An 18,411-nucleotide genomic window follows, 5' to 3' on the forward strand; every position below is an offset into this window, starting at 1 on the left:
GCTGAGGAAAGGTGGGCTGGACGAGCCCTGAGTGTGCTCGCTGGCGGCCGTGCACGGCAAGGGGGGGCGGCCATTCCCCAGACCCCTCACAGGTGCAGGCCCAGATTCTGTTGAGCTAAGCTTTGCGTGGCGGGCGGCTGGCAGCGAGCTGCTGAGCCTTCCAAAGGTAGCAGCCATCTGCACTGTGATAAAAAGCCCTGAGGATGATAAATAGACAAGTCGCACTTTTATTGGATTGCAGTTTGGGAGCAGCCACTTTGGGTTTGGCACTGTGTTAACGACAGATTTCTGCTTCCCTTGCAAGGCCTGGCCTCTCGGGGAGCGCGCCAGCAGCAGCAGCCCTCTCCTGGCGCGAGGGAGAACTCCCACCAGCCGCCCCGGTGGGTGGCTGGCCTGCTCCCATTGGCCCCTGCAGCCATGCTGCCCTTGTGGGAGTTCTGCTGGGGGCCCGCCTTGCAGCTCGCTGGGGTCAGGCTGATGAGTTCACATCCTGGCACTGTCACCTAGTAGCTGTGTGTCTTCAGGCAGGTGTCCTAACCTCTCTGTGCTGCCAGTGCCTCATCTGTGAAATGGGCAAATAATGGCATTTACCTAACAGGCTTGGGAGGTTCCATGGGTAACGGCTGTGCGTGTAGCATTTGGAAGAGTGCCTGGGTGCACACACAGTGAGCGTTCTGTAAACATTAGCTGCTGGTATCAGCGCTGTCAGCAGCCTGATTGGTAGTAGTATTGCTTCCAGAGAGCCCCGCCTGGCCCTGGCACCCCACCAGGCAGGGAGCTGTTTGGCGTCAGATCTGCAACGTCAGGGCCTGTTCCCTGGAGGACCTGCATTTCCCAGGACAACAAGGCCTCTGCTGCATCCTCCACTCATCAGCTAAACGTGGGAGCTCTGGGACCAGATGGCCTGATTACCTCATGGTCTCTCAGCTGTGAGACCTTGGGCGGTGGCTGCAATGCTCTCTGCCTCAGTTTCCCCATCTGTCAAGCAGTGATAATAACAACTGAACCTCTCAGTGCTGGAGATGATCTAGCTGTAAGCTCTTGGACCAACGCCTGGCACGTGATAGGCATGGGTGGGCAATGCCCACCCCCCACCCCGGCATTCCTGGTGGCTTTCCTGTTTGCCAGGAGCCCCTAGTGGGCCCGGCGTTGGCTCTGGGTTCTGCGATGACTGGGCTCGTGTGGAAGGACAGCAGCAGGAGTGGAGAGCAGAGGGTAGCCCGGGCGGGGCTTGGCCCCTGCAGGATGCGGGTGCCTTGGTAGTCACCATCGAGCAGATTCTCTGCCTGCCTGGCGGGGAGACCTACTGTGTGTTGGAGCTCAGCCCTGGGGAACAGAGGAACAAGGGAAGAGCAGGCATGGTGGAGGCGGTAGCCTGCGTCCTGTTCCGCTTGGCTTCCTGGGTGCGTTGGGCAGGTTGGCTCATCTGTCTCAGGCTCAGTTTCCTCATTGGTGCTTCCCAAGGTTCCTCCCAGGGCCCGCAACCCCGCTCCAGCTGTCCCCATCTGGCCTTCCTTTCCCTCTGCACGGGCACACCCTCCTCCTGCTCTGTGTGCCTGCTCCCCCGCACCCCATCCCCTTCGGCTTGGCTCCTCCGACCCCTCCAGCACAGTGTCAGGTGCCCTATGGGTCACACACCCTGAGCTGAGCCTGTATTTTGAGCCAGGACACAAAGCAGCCTGCCCTGGGCAGTGACCCTGCTTGGGCGTGCTGTGGGTCCTCCCAGCAACCAGGGCCATGCCGGGCCCACCTTGCCTGCTTTGCAAGGAAGAAGGCACTAGTTAGGAGTGTGCAGCACCCCCAGGCCCTCCGTGTTCTGGGCCCTGTTTCCCCACAAGGATTCTTTCTTGGGCCGCTGTCTGTTCTGGCCACTCTGAGGCCCCAGTGGCCCTGAGAAGCCACTGGAAGAAGGCTCATATAAGCGTGTGGTGGCCAGGAGCTGGGGCTCACAATTCAGGGTTCAAGTCCCAGATTCACCACTTGACCTTGGGCAGATGACCTCTCTGGACTTTGACTTTCTCATCTGAAAAATGGGGCCGTTAAAAGAACCAGCCACACTGGTGCGCTGGGAGGATGGAGGACTCAGGTTGGCTATGGAGCTGGCTCACACAGGTGCTCAGCACACACCAGCTGTCACCAGCTGTCACCATCATGGCCCAGGCGCCTGCTCTGTGCCTGTTTCCTCATTTCACCCTCACAGCAACCCTGTGAGGTGTCACATCTTCCAACTAACCAGATAGGCCACTGAGGCTCTGTGGGGCTCAGAGCTTCTGTAGGATCACCCAGTAGGATCACCACTGATCACTCAATTCAGTGGAGGCTGAACTGAGAAGGACTGGTAGTGAGCTGCTGCCACTGCTTCCGAAGGTAGCAGCCATCTGCACCTTTAGGCGTGAGGTCAGACCCCAAGGTGCCTTTCAGGCACAGCTCAGCGGCCATCTGGTTCAGTCTCCAAGCTCATCAGCAAAGGTCCAGAGAGCTCAAGTGACTTGCCCAGGGTCACACAGCTTCTCATTGTCAGCTCCTGGTGGGCGACTGGAGGCAGCCGCTGATACCTCAGGGCTTGCTGTGGTTTAGGATTGCAAATCTTCATGGCAGAGGGAGAAGCAGAGCTGGGAAGGAAGCTTAGAGCACCTGGCAGCCAGCGAGGGCTCATCAGCCCTCTGCCTCCTCCCAGTAGTGTACCGAGCTCTGGGCTCCGCCACCTGCACGTATCACCTTCTCTGGAAAAAGATGTGCAGACATGAAGGTCCAGATAATGATCCCAGACGGAGAGTCTCAGCCTCGCTTTGTGTTCCAGCTGCCCAGGAGCTCTGGAAACATACCTGGGCCCAAGCTTAGGGATTCTGGGGTACAGCTAGGCTTCAGGATCTTTCCGGAAGCTCTCCAGATGATTCTGCCGTGCAGCCAGGGTGGAGAACCCCTGGGGTGCAGGACGCTGTGCTCTTTGAGTGATGACCAGATGTTGAACGGTGGTGTTTCAAAAGCAGAGAGGCCAGCTGCAAGCCAGGAGGCGAGAGAGCACTTGCTGAGTGCCTACTGTGTACCTGGAGATGCTCCAGTCATCTGTCATGCTATTGTTAGCCCTGTGCAGTGGACATGAGATGGAGAGATAAGGCGGGACCCCAGGGGGAAGATGTGCTCCTCACCTTCTGGTCCCTTCTAAAGTGAGCAGAGCCGACACTGTGGCCGTTTCCTCTCCCTCCTGCACACTTATCTGGCGCCTCTTACTCCCTCCATCTGCCAAGTTAATGCAAACTGGCAGGGGCGATGGAGGGGGGCTCCGGGGGCACCACTGGCAGCCCGCCCCACGCCGCCCACATCCCCGGCCCTGCAACCCCGGGCAGGAAACCACCAACGTGTTTATGAAAGAGGCAGGCGGCAGCTGCTGCTAACAGGTGAGTCCTTCCCGAGCCGAGCCTCTCCCAGGGCCTCCTGGAGAAATCGGTAATGAAGTGCAGCTGTGAACTCCGGTTTTGGGTCAGAAAGGCAATTTCTCATCTCTCCTCGCAGCAATTGAGTCGAAAATCCAGGAGCTGTTTGCCTCTCCCCGCCCCTCCACCCCCTCAGCCCTCTACTCGCCTGAGCGGGAGGCCTCTCAGGCGTCAATATTGACTCTGTCAAAGGCAGGTGGCCGGGCACAGGATGGAGCCGGGCTGGAAACCGGGCCTGGAGCAGCCCCTGGGGCCAGTGAGGTGGGAGCAGGGAGCAGCTGGCCGGGGTGCCCTGGGAGAACGGAAGGCTGTTTTTCCTCTCATTTTAATTGGTCTTTGTGACTCTAATGGTGCCCATTTCACCTAGTGGCAGCCTATTGGCTTGGGGCCTCACCGTGCACCACATCTGAGCCATTCAAGAGGCGCCAGGCAGCTGTTCCCGGCCTAACTGACTTTTCTGGATGGTTCTGGGCCTGGAAGGGCCCAGAAAAACAAAGCCAAGGGATGGCTGGGAAACCTCAGGGCCTCCCGGCAGCCGGGCTGAGGCCGTATGGCGGGTGGGGAAGAGCAGAGCCCTGGCTCCCAGATCCGGCTACAGTCATGGCCCTGTCTGGCCACCTTTGGCCACAGGGTCACCTGAGAATCCAATTTCCATAGGCCCAGATGAAGTAAGCAACGCTTGCCAAGTGAAATTGATTGGAAATCGGAGTGAGCGATGGCTCCTGCCCTCTCTTCCGGAATGGACGCTTATGAAGCCCAAATGCCTTGTTCCCAGCCCAGCTGAGATGCATTCAGGAAACACTGGTAACCTTTGAGGAGGGGGCCAGGTGTAGTGGTTGTGAGCTCGGGGCACTGGGACCAGCATGCCTTGGGTTTGGATCGCTGCTGTGTAACTTTGGAGAGATCGCTTGACTTCTCTGATCCTGTCTCCTGCAAAATATAAGGGTTGCATTTGAAGATCCACCTTGCAAATCTGATGATGACAACAATGCCAACAATAATAATCATTTCCCTGGTGGGGAATAAAACACAGAAAGTTGGACTGTGCCGCCTCTGCCCACCACTCCCCTTCCTGCCACACCATGCCCACCAGGGCTCCCAGCTTGGCCCAAAAGGAAGGGCCTAGTCTCAGCCCCAGTGGCCTTCTCCCTTCAGCCCCTTGCTGTAGAATCGGAACCATACAGCTGTGCCCAGCTGTTCCCATGTAATGGGAACCCCATTACCATGGTGGGTACTTTGTGGCCAGTTCTATTTTAGGCACCTGACCTTTTTTTTCTGAGATGGAATTTCACTCTTGTCACCCAGGCTGGAGTGCAATAGAGTGATCTCGGCTCACCGCAACCTCCGCCTCCTGAGTTCAAGCAATTCTCCTGCCTCAGCCTCCTGAGTAGCTGGGATTACAGGCATATGCCACCATATTCGGCTAATTTTGTATTTTCAGTAGAGATGGGGTTTCTCCATGTTGGTCAGGCTGGTCTCGAACTCCCGACTTCAGGTGATCTGCCTGCCTCGGCCTCCCAAAGTGCTGGGATTATAGGCACGAGCCACCGCACCCAGCCACCTTACTGTTTTTTATTTTTTATTTTTTGTTTTTTGAGACAGAGTCGCACTCTGTAGCTCAGGCTGGAATGCAGTGGTCCAATCTCGGGTCACTGCAGACTTCACTTCCCAGGTTCAAGCAGATTCTCTGCCTCAGCCTCCTGAGTAGCTGGGATTACAGGCGCCCGCCACCATGCCCAGAGATTCGGTTTCACCATCTTGGCCAGGCTGGTCTTGAATTGCTGACCTTGTGATCCACCTGGCTCGGCCTCCCAAAGTGCTGGGATTACAGGCGTGAGCCACCATGCCCGACCCACCTTACATATTTTTTAAAAGCCAGGTTTGGCTGGGTGCGGTGGTTCACACCTGTGATCCCAGCACTTTGGGAGGCCGAGGTAGGCCAATCACCTAAGGTCAGGAGTTCGAGACCAGCCTGGCCAATATGAGGAAACCTTCCCCTGCCCCCTGTCTCTACTATAAATACAAAAATTAGTTGGGTGTGGTGGTGTGTGCCTATAATGCCAGCTACTAGGGAGGCTGAGGCAGGAGAATTGCTTGAACCCGGGAGGCGGAGGTTGCAGTAAGCCGAGATTGCAGCACTGCACTCAAGCCTGGGTGACAAGAGCAAAACGCCATTTCAAAAAAAAAAAAAAAACAACAAACCCCGTTTATCCAGATATAGCTTATGCACAAGAGCATTCAGTCTTTTTGAGCATACCGGTCGGTGAATTCTCACAGTCACCACCACAGTTTACACAATTCCGCCTCCAACCTCAGCAAATTCCACGGCGTCCTTTTGTGGTAATTCTGCACCTTCAGCCCCTGCAGCCATGGGTCTGTTTTCTGACTCTATTGTTTCGCCTTTGCTAGGATGTCATGCAGATGGAGGCGTTCAGTACAAAGACTCCTGTGCTTAGTGTGCCAGGGTTGAGCCCCATCTAAGTTGGTGCGTGCGCTGGTGGTGGTTGCTGCGTGCACTGGCGGTGGTTGGTGCGTGCGCTGGTGGTTGGTTCCTTCCTGTTGCAGAGTAGTGCACCATTGTGTGGATGCACCACAAATGGTTTGCCCGGTGGAGACACTGAAGCCCACAGTCACACTGCTAGGCTCCTCATAACAGGCCACCTGGCTTGAGAGGCCACCCAAGAGGCCCGTCTCTGCCTGCCTCCCCCCACCGAGTTTCTGGTTCCAGGGAGACCGGGCCCACGTGCTGTAAGCAAGATGCGTCCCCACCCAAGGCCCATGTCTCGGTGTCAGGTTAGACCATGGCTGAAGATGCATCTTTGTCCCTGCCAGAGAGACCTGTGTCCGGCACGAATAATTGGATTTTAATGAAACGAATGGGAGTGCTGAAGCCATTTGCCACCCTGGCCTGCATCGAGGCCCCGCAATTAAGCCGATTATGTTTTGAGAGTCAAGCTGTCTGACTCCTCGCGTCCCTAATGTGATGATGTTTGATGACCCTGCCAGCGCGGTTATTTATTTATTTACCCAACTCTCATCAGCTGGAACGTGCCAGTGGGCCCTGGTAATTAACAGCGGGTGCTGAGCGTGTGTGTTCCCACCCCGGCCCCCGCCTCTGCCTCTGTCTGGCAACTCAGGGCATCACCTGGGGACAGACTCTAACGAATGCGGATGGCCAGGCCACACCCCCACGGACTCTGAGTTGGTTGATCTGGGACTGTGGCAAGGCTACTGGGATTTTTCAAAGCTACCCCAGCGGGGCCCAGAAGCCCCTGGTCTAAAGGTCACAGATTCTCCTGGAAGCCTGGGTTGCTGCTGCCTCTCACAGGGCCTCCCTCCTTCCTTGGAATCCCCTGCCCCAGTGGGCCCAGGCTGTTCCCACTGGGAGGCCTGTGGTCTTCTCCTGAAGGCCTCACTGAAACTCAGAGAAGGATTTGACCCTCAGCACAAGCCCTGGGAGAGAGAAACCCCTGGTGGGCGGTGGGCAGAACTCCGGGCATCTTTTCTGTTAGTGGCAGCAGTTTAGCATTCTCTCTCCCATGTTCGTTTTGTTAACAAACTGGGGTTGGGCCCCTCCCTCTGCCAGGCGCTGGGCTAGGCGAGTGCTGCAGTACTGGGTGGGGGGCTGGGCGGTTGCTCGGTGCCTCCAACCCCACCCACCCTGTGGGCACTGAGGGTCCTCCCTGGAGCTGTCTGCTGTCTCTGGCTGTGCGGTTTGGCAATTTACCTCTGTGTTTTGGTTTTGTGTCCCCAGTGCTGCTGGTCCGGGGCAGAGGGACACCAGGATTCTTTGTGACCTTGGACAGATGAGTCACGGACGCCCCTGGGTCTGGGTCCCTCACCCGTAAAATGGGGGCAGGGGGTTAGCAACTGCAAGGCAGTCCTTTCCCGCTCCCATATTGGAGGAAGGTTCTAGATTTAGACATTGGCATGGCTGATGGGGGTGTGAAGAAACGCTGTTTTGGGGAGCTCTGCGGTAAAGTCACACGGTGGCTCAGGGGCCCAGAGCAGCCTGCCCACCCTCCTCCACCTCCCTTCCCTCCGTGGAGGCTGGGCAGATCACTCCGTGTATGGATGCAGTGTGTACGAAGGACTCAGCATCGGGCATCCAGGGCGTGCCAGGCAGTGACAATGTATGCCGGGGTGGCTGGACGTAGGAAGCGAGGCAGTGGGGGCGGAGGGTTGGGGTACGGGGCTGCTTGTGGGGCTGGGTCCCAGCTTAGGTGTGAAGGCACCTCTTTTTTTTTTTTTTTTTTTTTTTTTTGAGACGGAGTCTCGCTCTGTCACCCAGGCTGGAGTGCGGTGGCCGGATCTCTGCTCACTGCAAGCTCCGCCTCCCGGGTTTACGCCATTCTCCTGGCTCAGCCTCCCGAGTAGCTGGGACTACAGGCACTTGCCACCTCGCCCGGCTAGTTTTTTGTACTTTTTTTTTAGTAGAGACGGGGTTTCACCGTGTTAGCCAGGATGGTCTCGATCTCCTGACCTCGTGATCCGCCCGTCTCGGCCTCCCAAAGTGCTGGGATTACAGGCTTGAGCCACCGGAAGGCGCCTCTTTCATCAGGAGGTCGGTGGGTAGAGGTAGCAGGTCCCTCAGGTGGTGACCCTAGGGCTGAGGGTGGCTCCTGAAGCCCCAGCTGTTGAGGGCAGGGCTTGGTTTGTGCCCCACACCCCATAAGACCAGGCTTAGGTGAGCAGTTCCTGACGTGAAGTCTAGAGCCCAGGGGGCTAGGAAGAGGGGGCGCCACTGCCTTTCCTGTGGGGGGATCCTGCTTCATCCGGCGCCCTCCCTCACTAGACCTCCTTTTCCCTCTGCACAAGGTGGTTGCACCCAGCCAACTCTGGGAGGACCCCCGGGTGTCTGACCATGGCCAGCCTCACTTGCTTGACACTTTTGGACCTGGTAAGGGCTGAGCTCAGGCATGCAGAAAGCAGAGCAAGGGCTGGATGGGCTCCTCCAGGGTCTGGGGCTACCTGCACACAGCACCCCCTGCCTCCTTGGGTGAAGCTGCCAGCCAGGTCCTCATGCCTCAGGAAGGAGACTTGGGAACGATTCCATCCCTGCCCCCTGCCCTGCGGGCATCCAGCTTCAGCCCGGCTGGGCAGAGTGGCAGGCACTAGGGGTGGAGGGAGCCACCCTGAGCGTGGGGAGAATATAACCAAGGCTTGGTGCTAATCCTGCTTTCCAGTAAAAATAACAGCAACCAACATGTATTAAGGGCTGGCAGTGTGCGGGGCCCTGTGCGGAGCCTTCCATACACTTCCTCACTCGATCCTGAGATGTGGCGGCATTGGTGATGTGTAATTTTCATACCCTCTGAGCTTCTCCAAGGCTGCCCCAGGCCCTTGGTTCCTCACCCTTAGCCCTGGTGGAGGCAGTGACCCTGGAGGGCTGCCCATGTGGCAGGGGAGCAGCCAGCAAATGGCTCCAAGCCAAGGCAGAACAGCTCAGGAGGGGTGGCCGGCCAGGCATGCCTGTGGGCCTCAGTTTCCCCTGCTGCCAGCAGGGTCCAGGGGCCAGTGAGCCCACAGTGCCCTTTTGGCTGGGCTCATGTTCCCAGGAGCATCCATGTAGCCAGGCTCCTGGGCAGACACCAGATGAGTTTCCTGGGCCTGCCGTAATGAATCACCCCAAACTGGGGGCCTCAAAACAACACACACTGACTCTCCCACAGTTCTGGAGACGTCCAAAGTCAAGGTGTCGGCAGGACGGGTTCCTTCTGGAGGCTCTGGCGGAGGATCTGTTCCAGCCTTCCTCCCAGCTCCTGGCGGTGCCGGCCACACTTGGCACTCCTTGCCATGTAGATGCGTCACTCCAGGCTCTGGCTCCGTCATCATGTGGCCTTCTGTGGGTCTGCATCTCCTTCTGTGTTTCTTACAAGGGCACTCCTCCCTAGGTTTAAGGCCCACCCTAATCTAGGATGAGCTCATCTCAGGAGCCTTACGTTAATCACATCTGCAAAGCCCCTGCCTCCAAATAAGGTCACCTGTGCAGGTGCAGAGGGTGAGGGTGTGGACAGATGTTTCTGGAGAGCCACAACTCAACCTTCTGGGTGCCAGGCTCTGTGCAGGCACCTTACGTTCCATTTCCTCCTCTGTAAATGGGGACACGGGTGCATCCTACGAGGCTTCGTAAGCGTCAGAGGAGAGAGTTGGGGTGATGACCTGACCAGCGCCCTGCAGCTGCAATAAACACCTGCAGATTGGATGGTTATCCCTTCAGAGCAGGGCCTCATTCTCTTCCAAGGTGACCCTAGGGTCCCTCTTTACAGGTGAGGAAACAGAGACTCCAAAACTCCACTCAGCCTGGCGTGGTGGCACATGCCTGTCATCCCAGCTACTGGGGAGGCAGGCAGGAGGATCGCTTGAATTTGAGGCTGCAGTAAGGAGGTTGAGGCTGCAGTAAGCCAAGATTGTGCCACTGCACACCAGCCTGGGAGACAGAAGTGTAAGAAGAAAGGAAGAAAGGAAAGAAAGGAAGAAAGGAAAGGAAAAAGAAAAGAAAAGAAAAGAAAGAGAGGAGAGAGAGAGAGAGAGGGAGAGAGAGAGAGAGAGGGAGGGAGGGAGAGAGGGAGAGAGAGAGAGAGAGAGGGAGGGAGGGAGGGAGAGGGGGGGAGAGAGAGAGGGGGAGGGAGGGAGAGGGGAAGAGAGAGAGACAGAAAGGAAGGAAGGAAAGGAAGGAAGGAAGGAAGGAAAGGAGGGAGGGAGGGAGGAAGGAAGGAAGGAAGGAAGGAAGGAAGGAAGGAAGGAAGGAAGGAAGGAAGGAAGTCTACTCGTTGTGGGGCTGGGGATGGAGCTGAGGTGTTCTAACAGCAGACCCCATGGCCCCCACTCACACCCCATGCTCAGGCCGGTGTGGGGTTTACAGCGGCTGCCCAGGAAACAGAAGGGCAAGCACAGTCTCTGCTCATTTGGGGGCCCCCGATTATCTGGGCTGCAACTCAGCCCCGTTTGGAATTGATGGCTCAGTCTCAGATGAGAGACAAACTCAGGGAGCCTGGCACGCTGTAAGCTGCCTCCCCCGCAGGAGACTTCAGGTGGCCAAGACTTCCCACGTTGCGGAGTTATGCTCTCAGTTTCTGACAAGACTGGGGGGAATGTGACCCATCCACGTGCAGGCAGCTGTCTGGGGGTGAAAGTGTCCTGCTCTCTCTCCAATCTCACGCCTACCTGGGGCCCATCCTGCTGCCTAACCCCCATCCTGGCCTAAGGCCCTTCCCTCCCAGGGACCCACCCCCACCCCTGGGGTCAGGCGCTGCTTTGTGAGCCTTACAATGCAAATAAACTCATAGCATCCTCATTTTAGAGATGAGGAAACTAAGGCTCAGAGAGGTTAATGACTTGCCCCAGGATACCCAGTTGTAAGTAACAGAGCTAGGATTTGAACTTGAGCGGCTGGCCCTCCCTCTCAACTCCTCCTCACCTGTGTCCAGAGGCAGCTGTGCCTCCCTGAGCTAACCCAGTCCTGGCTCAGAGGAGGGTCACCGAGGGGCAGGACAGTATTGTGGAGGACACCTGGGCCAGACCCCTGGTATATTGTTGTGGGGTGCAAAGGGGGTCTGTCGTCAGCATTATATTTGGTTTTGAGAAGCAGTGGAGCTGGGGCATCAGAATCCAGTGAGGCGAAGTGGGAGAGAGAGGGCGCTCCAGTGGGGAGGCCCTGCAGGAGGAAGGACTTGGAGGTGGGACCCTTTGAGCTTACTCTGGAACATGGGGGCTCAGCCATCTCCACCACCCTCTCTGCCTTCCAGTTTATGCTCTGGGACTTCCAAATTGCTTGTACCTTCAGCAGCACGAAGCCCACCATTTCACACTGCCACGAAGTCCGGGGTGGTGTGGACCCCACTGCAAATCCCCAAGCATCCTGAGGACAGGGTGGAGAGTCATTTTCCTGCGCTTTTTCTCTCTCTCTCTCTCTGTGTATGTGTGTGTGTGTGTGTGTGTGTGTTCTGCCATTTTTGCTCTGCTTCCAGAAAGGACTTGAGGCAGCTAAGTGGTATTTAAAGAAGATTAAGCATTTCTAGGGAGGGAGGCTGCAGCAGGGTGAGCACTGGTGTGTGAGAGACCCGCTAGGAGGCTGCTGTGGTGACCCAGGGCCCTGGCGGGGAGAACCTGCCCTCTGTGACCCACCACACTCCCAAGCCCCGCCATTGCCAGGAACGGTGGGACTCACAGGAGAGACCACGGGCAGGCTGTGTTCTCAAAGAAGATGCCATTCACAGCACAGCCCAGGACAAAACGGGCCTTCCCTTGCTGAGTCACAAGAAACCAACTCCCGACAGAAAAGCTGACCAAGGGCTTCCACAGCTTACTTTCTGGAAGACTTAGCCAGTTGGGCTTGAAAGCATCTTCTGATAAATGAACCTCAGCAGTGAGCGTCCTGAGATCGCTGTCTACCCAGGGTGACTGTGGGGGTGAGCCAGGCAGTTCCTGCCTCCTGCTTGCCTCTGACCCCAAAAGAAAGGGCAGTGGGGTCTGCCCTAGAGGCTGTCGGGATTGCATCACACATAGTCAGATAAGGATGGGGAGAGCGAAAGGGTAGAGGCCCCGTCAGAGCTTATCTGGGCAAGGTCAGGACCCCAGAGCAAGGAAGACGCTCTGGGAGGAGGAGAGAAGGGAGCCATCTCCACCCTGAGCCGGGTAGCAGGGAGACAGGGGATGGCGAGACTCCCCCTAGCCTGGACTGCAGCTACCAGCCTGGCCATGAGTCCCAGCATTTGCCCACTGCAGGGGAGGGGAGAGGCTGCCTCCGATGGTCCCTGATCTGGGGCTGGGGTACAGATCATCCTGGGTTTCTCTGTCCGGTAGGGTAGCACAGCAGGCTTTACAGTCTCCCTCGTGGTGATGAGAAATGTCATCGTCCCAGGACCTGGTGGGGGCTGAGCTCAGGCATGCAGAGAGCAGGGTGAGGGTGAGGGCTGGATGGGCTCCTCTAGGGCCCCGGGGCCACCTGCACACAGCACCCCTGCCTCCTTGGGTGAAGCTGCCAGCAAGGTCCTCATGTTCTCATGCCTCAGGAAGGAGACTTGGGGACGATCCACCCCCGCCCCTGCCCCACAGGCATCCAGCTTCAGCCCGGCTGGGCAGAGTGGCAGACTCTAGGAGTGGAGGGAGCCATCCTGAGCATGGGGAGAATATAACCAAGGCTTGGTGCTAACCCTGCTTTCCAGTAGAAATAACAGCAACCAACATGTATTAAGGGCTGGTAGTGTGCGGGGCCCTGTGCGGAGCCTTCCATACACTTCCTCACTCGATCCTGAGATGTGGTAGCATTGGTGATGTGTAATTTTCATACATTCTCTGTCTGAGATTGAAGTAGCTATTATTGACCCCATTTTACATGTGAGGAGACTGAGGCACACAGCAGTGACCCTATCCTGGTGCACTCTGGTTCCTGTCTTCTAGTGAGGTGCTCAGGTGACTCCCCAGACCCTACAATCTGCTCTGGGCTTCCCGAGAGCCCCCTCTGCAGCTCCAGCTGGCGCTGACCTGGCCTCCCAGCGCTTGGGACTGGGCCAGCCATTTCAGACCCCCTCCAGCTCCGGGGACCCCCTGCCTAGCTCCCGGCTGGATGCCAGGGGACATTTCAGAAAAGGCACAGTCCTGCCCTCAAGGAGCAGGGAGGAGTGCAGCCCAGGGAACACAGCTGAGGTAGGAGCTGTAAGGCCACAGGTAAATGAGGCCCTGCTTGGAGAATGGGTCTCCAGGTGCAGGTGCCTGGAGGGGAGCACTCGACAGCTGGAGCTGAAGGAGGCGCCCCAGGGCAGCCAGAGCTGAGCAGACATGGCCCTAGCAGGAGGGCATTGGAAGGGGGCATGGAGAGATGGAGGCCCTGTCCCAGATATCAGGATGCCCAGATGGAGAGGCTGGTTGAGCTGGGCATGGAAGCCCAGGGTCCAGGGGAATCTCCTGTTGATGCCGTCCTGGCCAGTGGCAGGGGCTTCCACATTGTGGGTGGCTATCACACCAGAGCAGCAGTTCCCAAAGTGGGGTTCTCCTGGGAACTCATTACGAATGCAGATTTTCAGGCCCCGCCCCAGACCTGCTAAATGAGAAATGCTGGGCGGCAGAGCAAGGCTGTGTTCTCCCAAGCGCTGCTGGGGATTCTGGTGCTTCTTAAAGCATGAGGCCCTCTGTACTGCAGGAGGGACAAAGTCGCTTCAGGTTCAGGGAGCCTGGGGCGTCTTTCTACTGCTAACCCTCCATCCAAGGCCAGAGGGGAGCTGTGTTCCTTCACCTTCAGCAAGGAGGTACCCGTCTCCCTGCTCGGGAGAAGCCGTGCTGCCTGCCCACAGGTCCGGGGGGGGCAAGCAGTGCCCTCCCCTCTCTCAGGAGTATTGGCCGCTGTCGCTCCTGCCACCCTATGCCCAGGGCCTTGGCAGGGACTGAGGCTTTCCGTCAGCTGCTGCCTGTGGTGACTCGGCTCATCATCCTCTGCTTACACAGTGGCCTCTGACACCGCCTGTGCTCATTCACCCAGAAAGATGGCATCGAGAGGAAGTCGGGAGGCAGGCGGAGTCTATCTAGAACAACCACCCTGCCAACTGCAGATGCCACCCCCGGGCACCCTCTGTGTCTCCACATGCATCCAGGAGTTGTGGGTGCCCCTCCACGGAGCCACCACCCGCCCATATGGCTCCTTTGTGCAAATTAGAAGTTACCCCTTGCTTCAGGCAGACCCATCCCATGCCCAGGTGCTTGTTGAAGAGTAGAGTGAGTATTGGGTTTCAGCTCCCACTTGCCATTTCCTTCAGGAGCTCTTGTGCAGTGAACAGTCTGGACAACTATACTTGGCAGCCCTGTTCCCTGGGCTCCTGTTGGCTCCCATCACCATCCCACTGGCTCTTAGGGGCTTAGAGCACAAACCACCCAGCTGCCCTTTCACTCTGGGGAGACCAGGGCATCCATTTCCACGCTCTGCCTGGTCCCTTTTGCCTATGTGCTTAGTGGGGAGTGGCTGGGATCTGTTAATTCATGCCAAGGGCTGGATTAGAGGTAGAGGACTCCAGGGAGTCACTGAGCCCAGTCTGCCCATCCTGCAGATGAGTATACTGAGGCCCTGCAAGTTATGTGGCTTCAGGCAAGTCACTGCTGAGACTTGTTTCTCCTTCCCAGCGGCTTTCTCTCTTTGGTCTTGAGCACTTGTTTTGTGCAAGGCTGAACAGGCATTCACCCCTCCTTCACAGAGGGGGTTGCTGACACCCGGGGAAGCCGAGCTATTCCCCCAGCTCACGCAGTGAGTGGATGGCCTGGTTGGATCTCAGTCCAGGCTTCTGGCTCCTCCCAGGAGCTTCCCAAAGAGTTTCTACCAGAAAGCAGACCCTGTTCCCTGGGATCCTGTCCTCCTGCTGGGGTGCGTGAGCCCCCAGGGCCCCGCAGTGCACATACCTTCACCCAGTGCCTGGCCTCCGACGAGCAAGGACACGCTGTCCTGGGGATGCAAGCTCCTGGCCCACATCCCTTGACCAGATAAACACTCCCCTACAGACACTCCAGCCTGAAACACCAAGTGTGTTCAAGGTCAAATGGGCTGGCCTGGAGAAGGCCTTGAGTCCCTGATCCATCCAGCAGCCCTTCTCAGCCGTAGCTGCACCTTGGAACCACCCGGGGTGCTTTGAGACACACTGGGCCCCTTCTCCACATTCTGATACAGCTGCTCACGGTGGGGGGCACAGCCTGGTATTTTCTTAAACTCCCCAAATTGTCCTGTCCAGCAGGGGTGACCGCCAGGGCTTACCCTCAAGGGAGGGACGCTGGACGATTTGGCCTTGGAAACCGCATTATATTGCTAATCTCCTAGACAATGGGAAGAAAGCACTTGGTAAAATGCAAGGTAGTTCATGTAAAGCCGAAAACTCTGTTTCCAATGTAAACTGACAAGCAGAAAGTGGGGGAGTTCACTTGTTAGGGTTAGGGTGAATGAGGCCTCAGCTGCTCCAAGCTGGGCAGGAGCCGGCAGTGACCTCTCATTGCCCGAGCTAATGTCACTTCCAAGACTTGAAGAGATTGGGGGCGTGGGAGGCCAGAGCGGAGCACCCATGCGCAGACACGGTCCTGTGGTCTTGCACTTTAAGGAGGATGTTTACAGGCCAAGGAACGTCCCATAACCAGGGACAGCAATGGAGAAGGAGCTAAGGAAGCCAGGGTGGGGGTGGGGAGAGTCTGCTGGAGCAGCTCAGACCCAGGGGACCTTGAGAGTGGGCTGCAAATAAGGACGTGAAGTCTGATGACAGATGGGAAAGGGCTTGGCCCAGTGGGGTAGAAGTTAAGAGATTTCAGCTCAACACAGGAAGCAATTGTAACAGTCACAGGCTGACGGCAGCCAGCTGGGTGGGAAGGAGTGAGCTCCCGAGTGGGAAGGAGACCCAGGGACCGTGTCTCCCTACACCCTTAGGGAACACCTGCTTCGGGCAAGCCCTGAGCTGGGCGCAGGGGAGGACAGTTCCTGAAGGGCCTTTGCCTGGTGGGGGATTGGCTCACCCTGGGTTTCTCAACCTTGGGACTGTTGACATTTGGGGTTGGCTGATTCCTTGGTATGGGGGTTGTTCTGTCCCCTGCAGGGTGTTGAGAAACATCCCTGGCCTTGACCCACCAGGTGCCAGCAGCGCTGTGACCCCCAGTTGTGTCAATCAAAATTGTCTGCAGACACTGGTTGCTAACTATGCCCTGGGGACAAGCCCCCCTCCCCCCTTTGAGAGCCACTGGTTTGGAACAAAGGATCTCTACCTTGGCTGCACATTGGAACCCCCAGGGAGCTTTAGAAAATACCAGTGGCTGGGTCCATGCCCAGAGGTGTGATGTCATTGGTCTGAGGGCAGGCCCAGGCAAGGGGGAATGTGGTTTAAAAGCACCCAGGTGGTTCTAATCTGTTGCGAGGGGTTCGAGACCCCCTGGTGTACATGGTTGTTTCTCAAACTTGACTTGTCATAAGAATCGCCTGGGTAGTGGCTCAAAAGAAAGCCCCCACCCCTTTAATTAGGATCACCTGGAATTCTCAGGCTGCAGTCGGAGGGCTGGGAGAGCCATAATCCCTGTGCTGCGTGAAGCTCCAGGATTCTGAGCTAAGAGGCCTCGCCAGCCAGCCTCACTGGACCTCCTGCAGCTCCCCTCTTCCATCCCAGCGGCTGGGCCTCCTCTTCCCCTCCCCTCCTCCCCTCCCCGCGGACCTTCTCCCAGCCCTCACCCCTCCCCAGCTCCTGAGAGCAGCAGGCAGCCCTGCCCCTCCTTCCTGCTCTCCTCCCAGCCCATGGCTCTCAGCGCAGCTTGATTTAGTAGGCGGTGGAGGAGAAAGGCAGCTTGAAGAGTCACTTAGAGCCTCGGTGCTCACAGCACTTATCTGGAAAGGAGAGGCCAGCGGGCCCCGGGGGAGTGGGGCGCGAGGCTGAGCACCTCCCCACAGGGGCAGGGAGGCTGTGCTCGCAGGGCTGTGTGCACCAGAGCTACACACACCTTCTGCCCCCAGCACCCAGTCTCGGGTCTGCCCCTCCTTGCCAGAGCACAAGGTGTCAGGAGGTCCCCTGCAGTCGCCTCCTGGGGGATGGGCTCAGCTCCTTAAAGCCCTAGGTCAGAGAGCTCAGAGACTGGGTTAGAAGCGATGTCAGGTCGTCTGGCAGGGAGGTGTCCTGTGGCTGCCACCTGGCTTTTGCTGGGCAGGAGGGGGCCCTCCACCCTCCCTTCCCTCAGGCTTTTGGTTGTTTGCTTGCCCTCCTCTCCTGGTGCCTGTCCTCCTTCTCCCCCTCCTCCCTGATGAAAAATACAAAGAAAAATGCGCCAGTGCCCAGGTCTGGGGAGCCCCAGCCCCGGGGATGGAGAAATGAAAAGCGGCCCCAATTAGAGGCTTTGGTTCTGCAAACTTGATGCTCGGCACTTGAACTGTCACGGCGGAGCCTTAATTAGCAGCGGCGGGGGAGAGGTCAGGAACAACTCAGCAGTCTTGACAAGCGCGTTATCAAGTGCAGGGGAGCGGGGGCTGCCCGGGGAGCGCGGGCGGGGGAGGGCGGCGGGGGCGCCGCGGCGCGGGAGGGAGGCGGGAGGCGGGAGGCGGCGCCGGCCGGGCGGGGGACGAGGTGGTGGCTGCAAGGCGGCCGCGCGGCCACGGCTGGCGGTGCGTGAAGCCGGGGGCGCGGGGCCGGGGGGCGGCGTGAGCGGCTGCGGGGTCCCCAGGCGCCCCGGCCCCTCCTCGGGCTCCGCGCCGCGGGCAGGGCGCACCGCGCAGGGACGCCCCGGCTGCTCCGTGCCCCCCCACCCCCGCAGAATCCCGGGGCTCCATCCACGTCTCCGCCCCCTCCGGGCCCGTCCTCTGCCGCCCCGTGACGCCCCTACTGCTTGCCTCTGCCGCGGGCCATGCTGAGCAGCCCCTCCTAGAGTCCCCGGGTCCCGCGGCCCGGGGGGCGGCTCAGGATGCTGGGCATGAAGACCTGGTCATCTCTGCTCCAGAACCTCAGTAAGTGCCCAGCTCACCGCCCCGTGGACGGGAGGGTGGGGGTCCGGGGTGGAACTTTCTGGGGCGCGCCACCCACCCGGGGCTGGGACTTGGCCCCACACTCACCCCATCTCGCCCTCCAGCCCCATCACCTTCAGGCCACGCACGTGCTCCCCAGCGCCGCCTCCTCATGCTGTCAACTCAGAAGAGAAGCCCTGGGTTGGCTTCCTCAGGTAGAAAACCCTTGAACCCCGCGGTCTGGCTGCGCATGGACCGCTTCTAGGCAGGCGGGGGAGGCTGGCCTCAGACCCCGTGTAGGAAAGTGGCCGGCGGGTACCGAGCTTGCTGTACCCAGGGCTCTGCCTTAGCCTGGCCATGGGGCTCCTGGAGGTGGGTGCCACCCAGGCAGGGCCCCTCGTGCCTGCAGTGACGGTGGGAAATGGGGCTGTGTGTGTGGACTTCGCGCCCTCTTGCTTGCACAGGTGGGACCTGGGGTGGGTTGTGGGGCTGGAACTCTCAACCTACCCCTCCCCAAACTGCCGGATCACCTCCCTTGCC

At 58.4% G+C, this 18,411-nt stretch overlaps 1 protein-coding gene and 1 long non-coding RNA gene across 19 annotated transcripts in view; one reads left to right on the forward strand and one right to left on the reverse strand.

Annotated features, from left to right (window-relative positions):
- Positions 1 to 18,411, forward strand: part of GSE1 (Gse1 coiled-coil protein) — a 511,516-nt gene that overhangs the window by 278,412 nt on the left and 214,693 nt on the right. For 7 of the 18 annotated variants that reach the window (XM_065537748.2, XM_065537753.2, XM_074027709.1 and 4 more), the window contains exons 1-2: positions 17,488 to 17,874; positions 17,997 to 18,086. The exons of 5 other annotated variants lie outside the window; for them this stretch is intronic. Coding sequence is in view for 7 of the 13 variants with exons in the window: in XM_045382848.3 (XP_045238783.1) it covers positions 17,832 to 17,874; positions 17,997 to 18,086 (133 nt within the window). In the remaining 6 variants the exon portion in view is untranslated. Of the gene's footprint in view, positions 1 to 17,487; positions 17,875 to 17,996; positions 18,087 to 18,411 lie in introns of those variants that run through there. 6 more of the 18 variants (XM_065537751.2, XM_005592695.5, XM_074027701.1 and 3 more) reach the window with 1 other exon arrangement.
- On the reverse strand, positions 208 to 18,333 carry LOC141409306 (uncharacterized). The gene is made up of 2 exons (XR_012429195.1): positions 17,980 to 18,333; positions 208 to 4,364 (listed from the first exon to the last, which is right to left on the reverse strand). It is a non-coding gene; the product is annotated as an uncharacterized lncRNA (long non-coding RNA).

The sequence above is a fragment of the Macaca fascicularis genome, chromosome 20, assembly GCF_037993035.2.
Source record: "Macaca fascicularis isolate 582-1 chromosome 20, T2T-MFA8v1.1".
NCBI classification, from domain to species: Eukaryota; Metazoa; Chordata; class Mammalia; order Primates; family Cercopithecidae; genus Macaca; species Macaca fascicularis.